Raw genomic sequence first — 15,439 nt, 5'->3', positions numbered from 1 at the left:
CCTGCCTCCTGGTCCAGAGGGTAGTGTGGGAGGGTGGGGAGAAACCAGCAGATGTGGGAGGTGTCCAACACCTCATGCAGCTGTTCTGATATCAGACCCAAGGCGCTGCTTCTCCAGCTCTTTGAGGGCACATCCACTGGAGACCACTCACTGAAGACACTGATAAGCATAATAAAGGGATTTCTACTTCTATTGCTTACCCCAGACTATCTTTTTTCTGGCACCCTTTGTCTTTTGCACGGCTGTGCTATGGATGTCTTAGCTCTGTATCCAAAGGCACCTAGTGCAAACTTGCAAAACCAGTCAGAGATAAAACTTTCCCCACGGGGACGTCTGAGGCACAGACCTGTTCTGGCTTCAGGCTGGCTGCAGATGCGGGACCCTCTTTCTGGGAGCATCATTTCTGAGATGCCACTTCCACAGAGCAGCCCTCTTCAGACTCCCAAGAAATAAACTGGCTGGTGTGGAAACCGCAAAGATGAAACTCACTCAGAGATTCACTGATTTTGTGGCTTTTTGATGAAATAGCAGAAAGTCAATACTGCTGCCAAGAAGGCATATTAACCCAGAGTCACAGGGGCCTTTGTTTTAAAATAACTGTGGGTAGGTTGTAAGACAGACAGCAAGTTAAAATACACAAAATAACTCATATGCCACTTGTATCTGCCTCTTTCCCTTTTGTTTTTATGCAATTAAGTTGTGTACAGTGAATTAGATGCTTTGTTTTGCTTTGCGTAAATACTTGGTTTGTTTTATTCATATTCCTGGTGGTACATTTCTCTGGGAGATCCTAGTTCCTGGCAAAGCCTGAATCTCGAGCATCTATTCTAACCGCTAATGAACAGCACCATCTTGCCACAGGTAGCAATAAATAAGGAAAAGGCACAGCCCAGAGAGGGTCTAACAAGTCCCTGCGGTACTTTTCACCAACAGAGTAAAATAAAAAATAACTCTCAGCAGAGTTAGAAAGCAGAGAAGAGGAAAGGAAATGAAAGTGAGGGAAGAAAAAGCAGGATGAAAAGAAAACCTGTGGACTGAATCGGACAGTTCCAAGCTACTTATTGCTGTGTGCCATTCCCCCAAATGCCCATAATTCTTCCGTTCCTCCTGAACTGTGCCAGGAAAGCCAGAGGGCTGAGTGCCCTCCTAGAGGGAAGATGCCAGCACTTTTGGCAGATGTGCATACCTGAAGGTGAGCTGACTGCAGGTGGCTGGGTTGTCATTGACATCCTCCACAATGAAGGTTATCTGGATACGGTTTTCCTGGCCCCCGGAGGGTCTGTCCCTCACGAGAACTTCCAGAGAGATGGTGGGATTCTGTCTTAATTCACCGGCATCTCGGTCTATCCTCCGGGCCACTAGGATTGTGCCAGTCACTAAGAAAGCAGAGGTTAGAACATGGCGATTTGAAGATAAATGAATCAATAAAGGCACTGGAGAAAATTGGAAAAGGCCATTCTAGGAGAAGGATTGGCTCGCACAGAGAACATCCTCTCTGCACCTGTGGTATGGTTTACACCTAGTTGTTCCCTAAAGCCTCTTGGCAGCACCGTTGGGAATGACTGGTTATGGCAGCTTCTGCTGACCTGCTGTTAAGGGGGAGTCCGGTCTGCAACGCCAGGTCACTGTGAGCAAGGCCTGGACGCCTGTGTCAGCCTCCCTGGCTCCTCCCTTGACTCTCTGCTTCCTGAGCACCATGAGGTGAGCACCTGTCCTCCGCCATCCCCCTCTGCTGTGCCCTGGGCCACCAGACTATGGGCTGAAACTTCTATGAACTTTAGCCAAAGTAAACATCTCCTTTAAGTTGTGGTTGTTAAGTATTTTTTTTTTTTTTGTGGTTGTTAAGTATTGCATTTCAGTGATGGAGGAAAGTGACTGTGACAACGTACATTTAAAAAATAAAACTCATGTCAGTGTCTGGTGCTAGGAACTTAATGGAGCAGCTGGCCTGATCCTCCTAGAATGTTTCCCCCTAGTCTCTAAGTCAGGCCTCTGTCCACAGCCCCAGCCATGGGTCACAGAAGTGGTAGATGGCTGACCCCAGCCTGGCCCACAGACGGGGGTGTCTTGTTGGAGACTCCTGCTGGGGTCAGTCCCGTTAGCAGGACAGCCACAGGTGAAGCCGGAACTCCAGAGGCTGAGCTCGCTGTCGCAGCCCAAGTCCACCCTGCCTGTGTGCTGATCAGCTAGCGCCTTCTGTGATCCACCCAGTGTCCAGTTGATGTACATTCCTACCTTCTGTCTTTCCCCATAGTTGGTTTGGTTTGCCTTAGTCTCTGTTACTTGTAACCAGCATCTTAATAAAAATCCCCCCCCCAGACGTGTACAGATTAAAAGTGCAATTTTGCAGTACCCCAAGGAACGGAATTCTCAACCCTGGGTGCTCCTTCCCCACGGAGTGAGGCCCTCGGTGACCACATGCTACACTTTTCACAGTGACTGTCCTTGCAGGCCCCAGTGAGAGCGGAATCCTTTGCCCGCTGGTCCACGGGGCTGGTAACACGTGGTCTTCTAAGGGTGTCTGCAGCTGGCCCCCACACAGTCTCCTGGGCCAGTGAAGTCCTTTGGGGTGATGTGGTCTGGATTTATGGAGGAGGGACCGTCTAGTGGTGGCTGTGAGACCAGGCTCTGGAATTAGCTGGCTTGGATTGGAATTTCTGCTTCACAACTATCAGCTGAGAGACTCTGGGCAAGGCACTCCACCTGTCCAGGTCTCTTCCCAAGCCTCAGTTTCCTCTTCTGTCAAACATCAAATGTGGATCATGACACTTATCGGATTGAGTACAAGGGATGTAATGCAAATGGGTCGCTCTGCCTAATACCTGTGTGTACCAAGTCGCCAATAAAAGTGACTGTGACTCAGCAACCTGGCAGACTGAGCCCAAGGACATGGTTCCTTCCTTCACCGTGGGCGCTGTTTAGTACCTGAAAGGGGCTGACCTGAGCTGAGTTGTGGTTTCAGCATGACATACACAATGCACTGCCAGGACTCAATTCCAAAGAAAATAGAGTGAAATCTCATTCGTAATTTTTAAATGCTGATTACATTTTAAAATGATAATATTTTGGATCTGTTGGTTTAAACAAAATGCTTTAAGATTAATTTCACTTGGGGCTGGGGATTTAGCTCAGCAGCATACGTGCCTGCCTTGAAAGTAGGCAGTCGTGAGTTTGATCCCTGGTACCGATAAAAACGAAAAAGACCAAAAAAAAAAAAAAAGATTAATTTCACTTGTGTTTTTTTTCCTTCAAAAATTTGACAACTAGGGACTTTGAAATTCCTCATTTGTGGAATAAATCCTGTCTTCTTTTTTGTTGTTGTTGTTCCTATTTTGGGTTTGTTTGTTTGTTTGCATTTTTATTTTTTTTGAAACAGGGTCTCTCTCTCCAGTTTGAGCTGGCCTTGAACTGACTTTGTAACCCAGGCTGGTCTCAAACTTGCAACAATCCTCTTGCCTCAGCCTCCCTAGTGCTGGGATTATAGACATGCACCACCATACCCCCAGATCCTGTCTTCGGAAGGCATCAGGGTGCCTCGGGGTAGGAATCCATGTACTCTCACATACCCATCCTCACAGATGATGGGGGTTCAGGGCACGCAATCCCTCAACACAGCACCTAGGTATCTAAGAAAGGCACAGAAGCAGGAAGGTCTCTCTCCCCTCCTGACTTTCACTGTAAGGGAATTCTCTGCCTTTCCATGAAGTGGCCCTAAGAGCTTCAAGCCAGAGATGCCCTGCCTGCACCCAGAGGAAAGGGTCACCGCAGTCACGCAAGACACAGAGGCCAAGAGTAATGCGCAGCGCAGGCCTGGCTGAGGCCCCGTGTACTGTCGATTCGATGTACAGCTTCGTTCTCCAGCCGTAATCCACCAGCTGTTACTTCAGTGGCCTCACTGCAGAAGTACAATTTTCCCTGTAGCTTGGGACTTCCTTTCTGAGGGCCCTCCACGTTGCATCAAACTCAGACTAAACACATTTCCATTCTTTTCTCTTGTTCATATGCCTTTTATGGATACAGACAGACTAGACCCTCAGCATAAACTGGACAATGGGTGAGGAAGGAAGGCTCTTCGCCCTACAGAGAGGCAGGGTGGCAGCCAGCTGCCCACGCCTTCCACCACCCCCGGGCCAGCTGCTTGTATCCACTTATCCCCTCCCTGGTCCCCAGAAATGACCCTAAACAGAAAGGCGTGTCTCCAGCCAAAGAGGTAAGATACTGTAAAACGAAACGACCCAAATGGCAGGATTAGAGGACGCACGGAAAGAGGGGCATATGCAACTCACACTGGTTTATCACAAAGTACTTGCTGACTGTCGTGATGGTGTACAGGAGGTGGCCGGGGAAGCTTCCGTCTTGATCCGGGTCCTCAGCTGTGACATTGGCCACAATGGTTCCCACGCGCAGCTCCTCCGGGATGGAGTACACGCGCGTCGGGCTGGAACACAGCAGACACAGCTCACTCGCAGGGGCACGGGAGGGAGCAGTCTGGGCGGTGGGTATTTTGGTTAGTGCTAAATATAGCTCCGAGCTGTTCAAGCTGCATCAACACGCTCGGGCTCTCAGGGAGAGTGCAGTAGTGGAAAGGAGGGGTGACCAGCTTTTGTGCTTCCAAAGATCACAGCCCCGTGGCTGCATAGAAAGTGCCACGCTGGAACCCACAGCCACTCGCACAGGCCAGTCTCTGCCTCCATGCACGCCTGCCTGTGCCATTTCAGACCAGCCTGCGCACAGACAGCTTTTCAGACAAAGACAGTTGGCCTCTCCAGCTAGCTTCTCGCATTCTCCTAGTGTTGTGAGAAACAGAAAAAAAAAAAAAATCTGCCTGAATTCTTTAAAAAATCCATCTGGACGTGAAGTCCAGAGCCGCAGGTTTCCTATGTCCTTGTGACTCCAAACCTGCTCCCAGAAGCTGGAAACATTGTGAAGCTCCTCTCCCAGACACATAGCTCACTTTTCATTCCTTTCTTGTCTTTCTTCCTTGCCAAAAATATCAAATTTGCACATGGAATTCACGCACGTTTCCAGGGTGCATTCATCGTGAAGTCTGATTCTTGGAACTCAGGACCAAGTGCCCTGGCAGAAGTCAAGGTCAGGGTAAGGTCCTCCAGGGGCATTTCTCACCGCAACTTCTGGGGCCTTTAGAGTCTCCTATCTAATGTGGGATGCTCAGCCCTTTGTCACTGTGAGTTAGCATCCAGCAAAGGGACCGTGAGGAGGGCCTGCTGCATGCAACCCCACAGGACCAGGGGCATGGGCCTGGCCACCCAAACCCTAGAAGGAAGATTTTCCCCCTTCACAAGACATCCTGAGGATGTGTGTGGCTTTAAGAAGGGTGGTACAGAGGGGACCACCACAGGTCCCTGTGCCCCCAGGGTGGAGAGAGGACACCCTGGAAGGAGAGTTCCCTCCCACCCTTTGCCCAGCACTTCTCAGGTGGAGGCTATTTTACCTGGACACTTTTTTGGCTGTCACAATGGGGTGGGGGTGTTCTTGGTATCTAGCAGGAAGAAGCCAGAGATGCTGCTAAACTTCCTATAGGTACAGAAAGCCCTGGCAGAAAGAGGAACCAGCTCGAAAGGTCAGCAGTGCACTGCTGAAACCTGCCTGAGTGCTCCTCCTGCCTTTGCTCCGTGCCACAGGAGCCAGGCCCCTTGAAGGGGACCTGTCAGGCTATCAGAGACAGCATGGTTCCCCAGGCCAAACAGCAGGTCTTGGCTGCCGAAGTATTGCACCTGGCAGAAGAGGGAATCTACAGTGTACTTGGCTTTGGGAACCTGGTCATCGGAACCTGGGCGAGGGGTGGATGAGAGCCCAGTGCCACAGTCATGGGAAAGGGTGGAGATTCTGGGTGACAGGATGGCTTCACCTCTCCGAGTGAGTACTCCGTAAGTGCCTAAAGTGTGCATGGTCAGGCACAGGTGGAAGAGGACTGAGGGTCATCACAGAAGAAATGGGCATGTGAGGAGAAAGACCTGTCTGCTTCTGCTGACATCTAAAACAAGGTGCTCTGCAGAAATAGCAAGCACAGTGCTTGTGTAGAGCGCGTCAGGTGCTCCTGCAGTAAAGTGCTTGGCTTTAATAATGGTAGACTCCCAATGTGCACATCCTGAATCCACAAAGCTTGCAGGTGTATGTCTCCATCCAGGGACGGAATAGTTAGACAGTCTCAACAGCAGAGACAGCACCTGCCTTGGCTGCATGAATTGCAGGCACTTAACTATTAGGACATGTGGAAGGGCTGTTCTACAGTCAACATTGCTGCATGACTCGAACTCATTATGCTTGAGTTAGTTTGATGGTTTAATTTTTCTAATCCTGAATTTATAACTAATGCTAGCACTGGTTTGGGGAAGGAGGAAAACAGAAGTCCAAGGGAACCATGCAAACCCTCAGTTCAGCACCTCGTGTAACCTAGGTGGATGCTTTTGAATTGTGGATAGTTGAAGGATAAGGTCCCCTGTGACTGCACTGCCTGGACCAAGTTAGGCAGTGTTATGGTTTGTGTCTCGATGTCCCCCCAAAACCTCATGCAGTCATAGGTGGGGCTTTTTCAAAGGTGGCTGAATCTTGAGTGTGGGATGCTGGGATTGATATGGTGCAATGCTAGGATTAAGGGCACTAGGATTAAGTGTGTAAGTGCTACCCATTCTAAGTATCCTGGATAAGACATAAGGGACAGAAAGAGCTGTGGGCACCCCTTGTTGATTTGCTATCTTCCACCCACCATGAACTGTTTTTCCTCTGTGATGCCTGTCTGCCACCCTGCCTTAGAGCCAGGCAACGATGGACTGAAATCTCTATAAATTGTGAGTTACATAAACCTTTTTTCCCTTAACTTGTAGGTGTTGAGTATTTGGTCTCAGCAACTAGAAGAGTGATGAAGACAAGCAAGCCCCTGCCCCACGTTCCCTTCGGGAGAGCAGCTCCTGTAGACCTACCGTTACCACCATGTGGGCAGCACTGTTTGAAATAAAGTCGGCCAGCTAAAAACAGACAGTCCCACTGGTCACAGTCACCAAAGTCATGCTCCCCCTCTGGGGATGAAGGCTAACAGGCTCATCCTCAAACCCAGAGGGAGAATTCCAGCTGATGCTGGGGCATCCCAAACCAGCCAAGTCTTGTCTGACTGCTAATATCAGTTGTTACATTTTAGATGACACAGTACAAACTAGATGGTTTATAAATTCTGTCCCAGAAGGACTTATCTTTCTCTGCAACCCCATTATCCTGCTCCTCTACCTCAGAGACAGAGTGTATGGGGAGGGCGTGGGAGAAGGTGTGGGCTCCAGCCACAAAGCTGTCTCCCTCCTCTGGGAATTACTGATTAGTCTGCATCAGTGGCCCAGAGGCTGTGCCCAAGGCTGGGCTGGGCTGTCACATGCTTCTCATCTGCCTGGTCTCCCAGAAATGCACTGTGCTCTCCTGGGTTGCCCGGGCAGCAGGTACTGGTGTGAGGCGTGATGTGCAAGTTCATCGCTGCTGTTGTATCCCCAGTGATGCCCAGCTGCTGGGCCATGGACCATGTCCATACACCAAAGCTTCTCACTGATGCTGTGTTGGCAGCATGCCCCCAGTTAACCCGGGAATGGGGTGGCCTTAATATCTCCCAGTCTCAGAATATATTTGCAAGCACTCATCTAGCTCAGGGGACCTTGTAGAATTTTTAAAATAAATTTTTATATAACTTCATTTTTATCTGCCAAATGACAATTGTATCCTAATGGTTTGGTTTTTTGGTTTTTTTGGTTTTTTTGTTTTTGTTTTTTTTTGTTTTGTTTTTTTTGTTTGTTTGTTTTTTGTTTTTTTTTTGTTTGTTTGTTTTTTGTTTTTGTTTTTTTTTTTTTTTTGGTAGAGCATCACATCCTGAGTGTATTCCCAGCACAATTGCAGCTGCCCCTAGGCAGGTTACTGGGCTATTTTCCCTTGGCTGGCTCCTGTACATCGCAGGGTCTGGGTTAGGCAGAATCTCTGCAATCAGGAAGCCAGGCTGTGTGGGGGGCCCTTTGCTAGCCCAGTACCCCATCCTTTCCCGAATCCCCACCCACAGCAGGCAAAGATCCCTCCTTGGGCCAGGGATGGTGCTAGGTTTGTGTTCGCAGGCTGCCACCCTCTGGGACCATCTGTCCTCACTGCTGCCATGGCAGGGGCAGCAGACCCAGCCAGATGTCTTCCTGGAGCCATCAGGGCAGATAGAAACTTCACTTCCAGGAGAGGACAGGTAGGTGCCCAAGGCACCTACAGATGTCTCCTCAGTGCAAGGACGGCACCTACAGAGGGCGCTATGGAGTCCTGACTGAGCCGATACGCTGCAGGCTTCTGCTGAGATGTACACTGCACTGCCACGCACAGGACCTGCACGCAGAGACTGCTGCGTGCACACAGAGGCTTCAGGTCCACTCCCCACTACGTCCACAACCCCATTATGCCTGCGAATGTGGATGCCAGAGAGTGGGGAGCAGAAGTCCAGAGGCCCATGTGAAGCATGCTGACGACCTTGATCTGTCTCTGCTGAGCCCGAGCAAAGGGCATCCCTTTGTCTCACCATCAGTGTGTCTGAAGACCTGGAAAGTCAGTGCCTGATGCCCAGATTCCCTGTGGCCTCAGCCTACCTGGTGAAGAGAGGGATCTCGTCATTGATGTTCACGATGGACACCCGGAGCTCTGTGGAGGCTTTGAGGCCTCCACTGTCCCTCACCTCCACAACAAGGTGGAAACTGTCAGGGAAACATTGCAAGTGAGAAAATCAGCTACGAGATCCTGCCTCAGAGCTGCGTGGGGCAGGGAGATAAGTCTGTCCCCTTCCCGCCCAGTCCAGCTTGTTCCCCTGTCCTCAGGCTTGATCTGTCTCCTCCTCCCTGATGGACCTCTGAGCATCCTCCTGACCCTGGGCCGCTCCCTCCCACCTGTCCTTCTTGCTACCCAAAGAGGGCAGTTTAGGACTGGACAGCAGTGCTCCAGGGACGCCACCATGTCCTGCCTCCCCAGGTTCATGGCCCCCTAGCAGCAGCAAGGCAGTAGGTCACTCAGTGTCCGATCGCCTGCAGGTTTTCCCAGCCCTGCAAATAAGCCAAACTTCGTAGCAAGGCTACCTCTTGTGTCCTGCTTCAAAGTCCAATTCTGTCGTGGAGAAGAGGGTGCCATTAGCAGACATGCCGAAGTTCCTTGAAGGGGAAGTCAGGAAATACTAGAAAACAAGAGAGGTGCGAATTGGGGAAAGCCAGGGTGGAATCGAAGCCCCTGCCTGTGAGCCAGCCGGAGAGCTGGGAAGAGGAAAACACCACCCACCCACCCACCCACCATGCGCAATCAGCTGATTTGGAGGAACCCTATTGTTTGATGGACTTTGCAAGCCTAAAACAGAGCAACTATTGAAGAGGACAACCATATGCAATGTGCAATATGGTAACTATTGTTGGTTTCCTACTGTCTTATCACTGTTCCGATTTGATTCATTGCCCTGTTTTATTCCCTTTAAAATTAAATTAAAAAAACACAAGGGAGGAAATAGAATTAAGTCAGCACAGCTGTGCTCCTTTCCCTGGCGATGTTTGTTCTGTTACCATTTTATATTTTTGATCCTTGGGACATTTTGGATGAATCAGGATAAGGTCCAAAAGGCAGCTCTCAGACTTAGTGGCTCTGAGACCAAGAAGCTTCTGGACCTGCTGGCCTGACCTCCTGGCCCTCACTGACCACACCCTGAGAAGCTGGTCGGTGGCTCCTGCTTCGACTGCTGAGTGTCCCAAGGGGCCTGTTTCTGCAGCCAGGCTCCTTCTCCTGGCCATTGCACTCAAGCTTCCATGTCCAGACCAGGTCTGGTTGTGAGTCTAAGCTTTGGCTGTAACCAAGGCTGGGTAAACATGCCCACCATGGGTGAGTCCACAGGGCCATGCCGGAGTGAACAAGATTTGTCTCCACCCTTAAAAGAGCTCGCAAGGAAAGGGGGAAAATTGGACATGAGCATCACTGAAAGCATGGAAGGGACAGGAGTGACTCCGAGAATGCGATGCAGCAGCCGCAAGGTCCACACTGGACCCTGGATTGCCAACAGAGAAGAGCTGCCCTGCCTTAAGTTTCATCCCAAGGCTCACCCCTGGTAAAGCCCTTCCCGTGTCCTTGTCGCTCTTGGTCTACTCCTGATGATTTCCTATCACGGTGGCCTAGATCTGATGGACATAGATCCAAGTTCTCCTCCCTGTGGGACGGGGCCCAGTCCTCGCCTTGCCTACCACTTAGGGATGACCTCACCCGTTGCCCCTCCAGGTTACCGGGGTGATTACGTGAGAATTCGGGCTTTAGAATAGGAATCGCTGCAGCAAAGGCTGAGATTTCTGTGTTTGGATCCATTTGTCTCAATGGGCTTTACGGTGAGAAGGGCTCATTATTTCCTGCTGGGATGAGGGATAATCTGTCCTCAAGGCCTTGGATCTCCAGAGCAGATAATCAGTGGAGATTTTGTAAGCAGAGTCACAGCTCCTGAAGTCTAGAATCAAAGACACATTGGCCAGGGGTTCCGGCCCAGCGATTTGCTGTGTGATCCCAGCTGACTTCCCAGTATGAACGCACACTGAAAATAGATTAAAGGTCTCCTCTGGGGCCGATATAAGGTTTTAAAAGGGTTTACTTTCTGTCTGTTATTTGATAATCTCTTTCTAGTTTTAGTGAACGTTGGTTTTAATGGGGGTGGGAGGAAAGTATTAAAAAGACACTAAATAGAAGTCACCTGCAAAACTTCATCATTTTGAGGAAACACTTTTTTCCTGGGCAAATACACGAAGTCTTAAGTCTATATTCTTTTTTTTTTTTTTTTTTTTTTCTTCAAGTAAGTGCGAGTATATTAAGTCTATATTCTAATCGAAAGGATGATACCTTGTTCTTTTCACCCATATAAGTGAGCTCTTCCTCCTGTTCTTAAACTTTACTAGAAAAGCCCATTAATGCCGGCACCACCCTCTACTATACAGATTGATTTGACTAAGTCTTTCTTGCTTGTCATCTAGGTGATTCTGCCTGACTTTTAGGAGGAAACATTTGGAAAACACCAGGGAGCACCCTTCTCCTAAAACCTCATATTGTCTGAGGCCCCCCCCCCCCCCCGCCACATGCCAGCACAGGGTGTCAAAATCCCACCCACCTCCAGCTGCCTGGCCCTGCGGGCCCACACACAGAGCAGTCGTGGGTTTTTGAGCAGAACCTGCTATGCAGAGAATCTTTCTGCACCCACAAATCAGGCCCAAGCTGAATGTGATGGAGGACAGGGGCTAGAGACCGTGGGGGAACATTTAGGATGTGCACCTCGCTCATATGTCTTTCCATGTGAGATCTGAAAAGTTCCAGGAGATGGATTTCCTATTTGGGTTGGTCCCAAGCAGTGTGAGGTGTGAGACACACAGACGACAGACAGGCCCTGTCCTGCAAAAGCGCATGGTTGATTGAGGAAACAGACAGGGGAGAGGAGCCCCAAAAGGGATAAATGCGGGAGAAGATGGAAAACTAGAGGGAAAACTTTTAGACTCATCTGGAGATGAATTGCAGATTGGAATAATAAGCAAAGTTCCATGATTCTGGATTCCTGGACTTGAGGCCTGAGAGTTTGTACCAAGAGTAATAGCAGCAGGGCCAACCTATGTTGTGTAAAGGGTCAGAACAAGGCCTGGCATGTGGTGAGCCCACAGCAATCATTTGCCACTGTCCTGTTAGACTGAGGATTCTGGGGACTTGGTACAGCTCAATGGTAGAGCGCTTGCCCCGCACATGCAAGCCCTTAGGTTCAACCTCCAGCATCAGAAAAAAAGAAGCAAAGAAAAATGAGAAAGAATTCTACATCAGGAAAGGTATTTGCTGTGTTCTTAGTAGGTAATGGGGCATGGCACATAATAAATGCTCAGTAAAATTGGCGGAGTGTTAAATTCGGAGGTTTCCTACTTCCTGATTTCCCATCTGAGGCAGATCAACATTCTTATCTTAGAGAACCTTAAAACAACAAAAAACCATCATGCCAAGTATCTTCTGAAAAAAGATCTGTTTGAATGTGCTGATACTAGACTGGGCTATGAAATCCTCTCCAGTCCAGCCTACAGTCTCAACCACTTCTGAAAAAAAAAAGAAAGAACAAAAAAGCAACAGCAATCGATAGAAAGGGTAGAAAGAACTGCGAATCCAGGGATGTGAGAATTTTCCTCTTCATTTCTGTTAAGAGGTTGATTCCAGGAATCTTTTTCTTTTTCTTTTTTTGTATTAGCGCCAGGGTAATTTTTTCCCCTGAACCTTTGCGCTTTGTTCGTGGGAATGGCAGTTTAGCACTGAGAAAGGAGATAATATCCACAGACTAAAAATATTGTGTCATGTGGCCCTTTGCCAGAGACTCAGTAAGGCTCTCTGTGGAATCTGGCGCTCTCTGCCCCCTTTGCAAGGCTTGTTTAATCAAAGCTGCTCCCTTGATATGCATTCTTGGAAAACAGAAATTAAATAGAATGAAAAGCAACTGCTGCCCCTCTCTGCTGGCAAAGAAAAGTCCTGAGTAATCAGATCAATTCAGCGCACAAACGCCTGTGGTGGGCAATCCACTTCCCGCTGAGAAGCCGCTCCCACCTCTTCTGAAGCCCCTGGCAGCTACAGGTCGCTGCTGGGCACGCAGCTGTCCTGGGAAGACCCGGAACCCACCACTCCCACCCCGGTCTCTCCTCAGTGTGCCTTTGCTGCGAGGCAGAGGGGAAGGTGAGCTGCAGCTGACCCAGTTTCCTGAAATGTCACAGCCCCCAGGGACTCGCTACTTCCTGCCTGCTCCCAGCAGACGCTTCCCCCATCACAGTGCCAGTGAGTCAACCCTCAGTCACTTTCAGGGCTGCGGGTCAAACAAGCAACCAGAATTCAGCTTCCTGGCTGGCACGTCTGCAATCTCAGCACTCTGGGAGGCTGAGGCAGGCAGATGTCAGATGTGGAGTGTGAGCTCAGTCTGGGCAGTTTATCAGTTTAGTGAGATCCTGTCTCAAAATCAAGAATCACTAAGGATGTAGATCAAAGCAAATGCCCTGAGTTCAATCCCCACTACCAGGAAAAAAGTAAAATTAAAAACTCAGCCTCTTCCCGTGTCTTAGAGAAAAGAGAAACCAACTTCCTAGACACTGAGGAAGGGCCCTCAGGCTTTCCAAGTCCAGGAACCCACGGACTTTGACAAGCCACTGAGCCCATGGCCAAACCCCACCTGGAGCCCCAGCACTGGGGGAGCCCCCAGCATAATCATCTAGCCGGCTGTGGCGAGTTAGGAACAGGATGCCACACTCTTAATAAATATTCATTCATGATGACTGTTCTGTAAATGTGGACTCCTCTCTCAGCTCCTACCCTACATCCTGCTCAGAGGTGGCAGGTAGGGGAAGGGGGGGAGGAAAGGGTGGGAGAAGGGAAACTACGATTAAAACCACCCAGCACAAGCCATCCCTCAGCCTGGCCCTCACCCCGGCTCCCACCAGCACTGGGCCATCATGAGGAGGAGCTCAGGGGGTCCTTGACGGTTTTTGAGGACAGACGCCCAGGCAGACAAATGTGCAATATCAGCATATCTCATATACATTTCACATATACAAACAAAATAGTATAGAGCGTGACCCCATGGCCACCCGTCCTGTCGTCCCTTGCTATAAGCACCTGGGCTCTGTGCTGAACACTCAGGGCTGTGTCAATCCCAGAGACCCTGGTCCCATCTACCAGAGAGGTTTCTCCCCAGGATGCCTGCAGCAAAGTGCCTCTTGCTGAGACTGTAAGGGGCTGCAGAATGGACCCGGATGGTCCCATCCAGCCAGGACCTTGACAGACACAGCCATGCAAGGGGCGATTGAGAAAACGTGACAAATGCTTAAATAAAGAAAAATCAGTACAATAAAAGACACATTGCCATAAATCCCCCCAGTAATTCCTCACTTTGAGCACACTGATCCCATCGTTCTGGCCACTTTCTGAAGCAGTTCAGGGAGTCCTCTTTCATGAGTGTCTTGACGAGGTATGATCAAAAATATGGTGAACACTAGTGTCAAGTGGTACTTAGCAGAAAAGCAGATTCATAAGAACATTACAGTGTATCTTCATCCACCAAACTCTCTGGTCCCGGTACTGTGTGAGTTCTGGCCTTTCTCCAAAACTCAAAATGACCAGGAAAGGTGAGTGACTTGAACCGTTCAGGACCACAGCACAGCTAAAGCAGTCACAAGAAATGATCGGCGGCCGAATTTCTTCAGAAAGTGGTTAGAACGAGGGGACGGCAAGTTCAAAGTGAGGGGAATATTTTGGGGGAGATGAGTGGCAATGTGTCTTTCACTGTAATTTTTTAAAAATTTAAATATTCACTGTGTTTCAATCACATCTCTTAAATCATTCACTTTGCATTCTGGGAGGACTGGAAGCTGAGACCGGCTGCCCGGCTCAGATGGAGTGGTTCTGTCACCCTGCCAGCAGCCCAGCAGCAGCAAGGTTACTGCTCTTTTAATTTAATCCTTTTGTCCAGAGAACCACATACACTTCATTTTATGCAAAAGCTCTTCCCTAACGGAAGGGCCAGAGAGTCCCTAATGGAAGGACTGCAGCTCGGCTCCAGTCACTTTGCCTCCAGCTGGGAAACCAATTAGGGGCATCAGTCCCTGAGGAAGCTCTGCTGCAGCGAAGGGCAGGGCCGGCTCCTTGAGCCAGCCTGGGGAGGAGCTGAGCTGCGGGCTCCCCGAGAGGGGAAGCCAGGAATGTGACCGTTCACACGTTCAGCAGCCTTCTCTGCGGTGTGCGGTGTACGACTGCCCTGCTGGCCCTGCTCCACCTGCATTCCTGGATGCTCTGACGCTGCCTGGGAGGAGGAGAGTCCTGCCTCTAAGCCTGGACCCCCAGGAGTAGCCACTGGCTGGCATCACATGACCCCTGACAGTGGAACTTGGGGGTCTGATGGAGGTGGGCTGTCAGTGTACTTCATATTCTAAGGCAGTGAACGTAACAAAGCACACCAAATCTCTCAGTAGTCCTTTATTTTGATGATGTTTTAGAATGATAATTTGTTGGATATGTTGTTTACTACACAAAAATTGCCTTCACCTGTTTTCATGTACTTTTAATGTGGCTGCTAGAACATTTACAGTTTCATCTGAGGCACCGGTTTTCACTCACACAATAACTTTATTGGATGGTGCCGGTCCAATATGGAACAGTAGGATGGCTAAGCACGTGCTTGAGACAGGGTCTCATTGTAATTTGAGCAGTCCTTGAACTCACTATGGAGTGCCAGTCTGGCTTTGAATTTGCAGCAATCCTCCTGCCTCAGCCTCCTGAGTGCTGCGATTATAGGCCTGCACCACCCTACCTGGTTCAGCACATGCTTTTAAATTTCTTTGAAACAAATACTAGCGGTTTTTGAATACATATCGATCTATATCACCTGCGACACCATCTCATTTCACGG

General features: G+C 49.5%; 1 protein-coding gene across 2 annotated transcripts in view; it reads right to left on the bottom strand.

Annotated features, from left to right (window-relative positions):
- The window catches only part of Cdhr3 (cadherin related family member 3), a 55,020-nt gene that overhangs the window by 22,576 nt on the left and 17,005 nt on the right, over positions 1–15,439 (bottom strand). For both annotated transcript variants that reach the window (XM_013152491.3, XM_003469848.5), the window contains exons 5-8: positions 9,093–9,187; positions 8,613–8,717; positions 4,287–4,438; positions 1,187–1,376 (exon numbers count right to left, since the gene is read on the bottom strand). In XM_013152491.3, the coding sequence (XP_013007945.1) occupies positions 1,187–1,376; positions 4,287–4,438; positions 8,613–8,717; positions 9,093–9,187 (542 nt within the window). The remainder of the gene's footprint in view (positions 1–1,186; positions 1,377–4,286; positions 4,439–8,612; positions 8,718–9,092; positions 9,188–15,439) is intronic.

This window comes from Cavia porcellus, unplaced genomic scaffold (assembly GCF_034190915.1).
Source record: "Cavia porcellus strain 051 isolate PalLab524CR breed Dunkin Hartley unplaced genomic scaffold, mCavPor4.1 scaffold_2, whole genome shotgun sequence".
Taxonomy (NCBI): Eukaryota; Metazoa; Chordata; class Mammalia; order Rodentia; family Caviidae; genus Cavia; species Cavia porcellus.
This window is presented reverse-complemented; position numbering and strand designations above follow the sequence as displayed.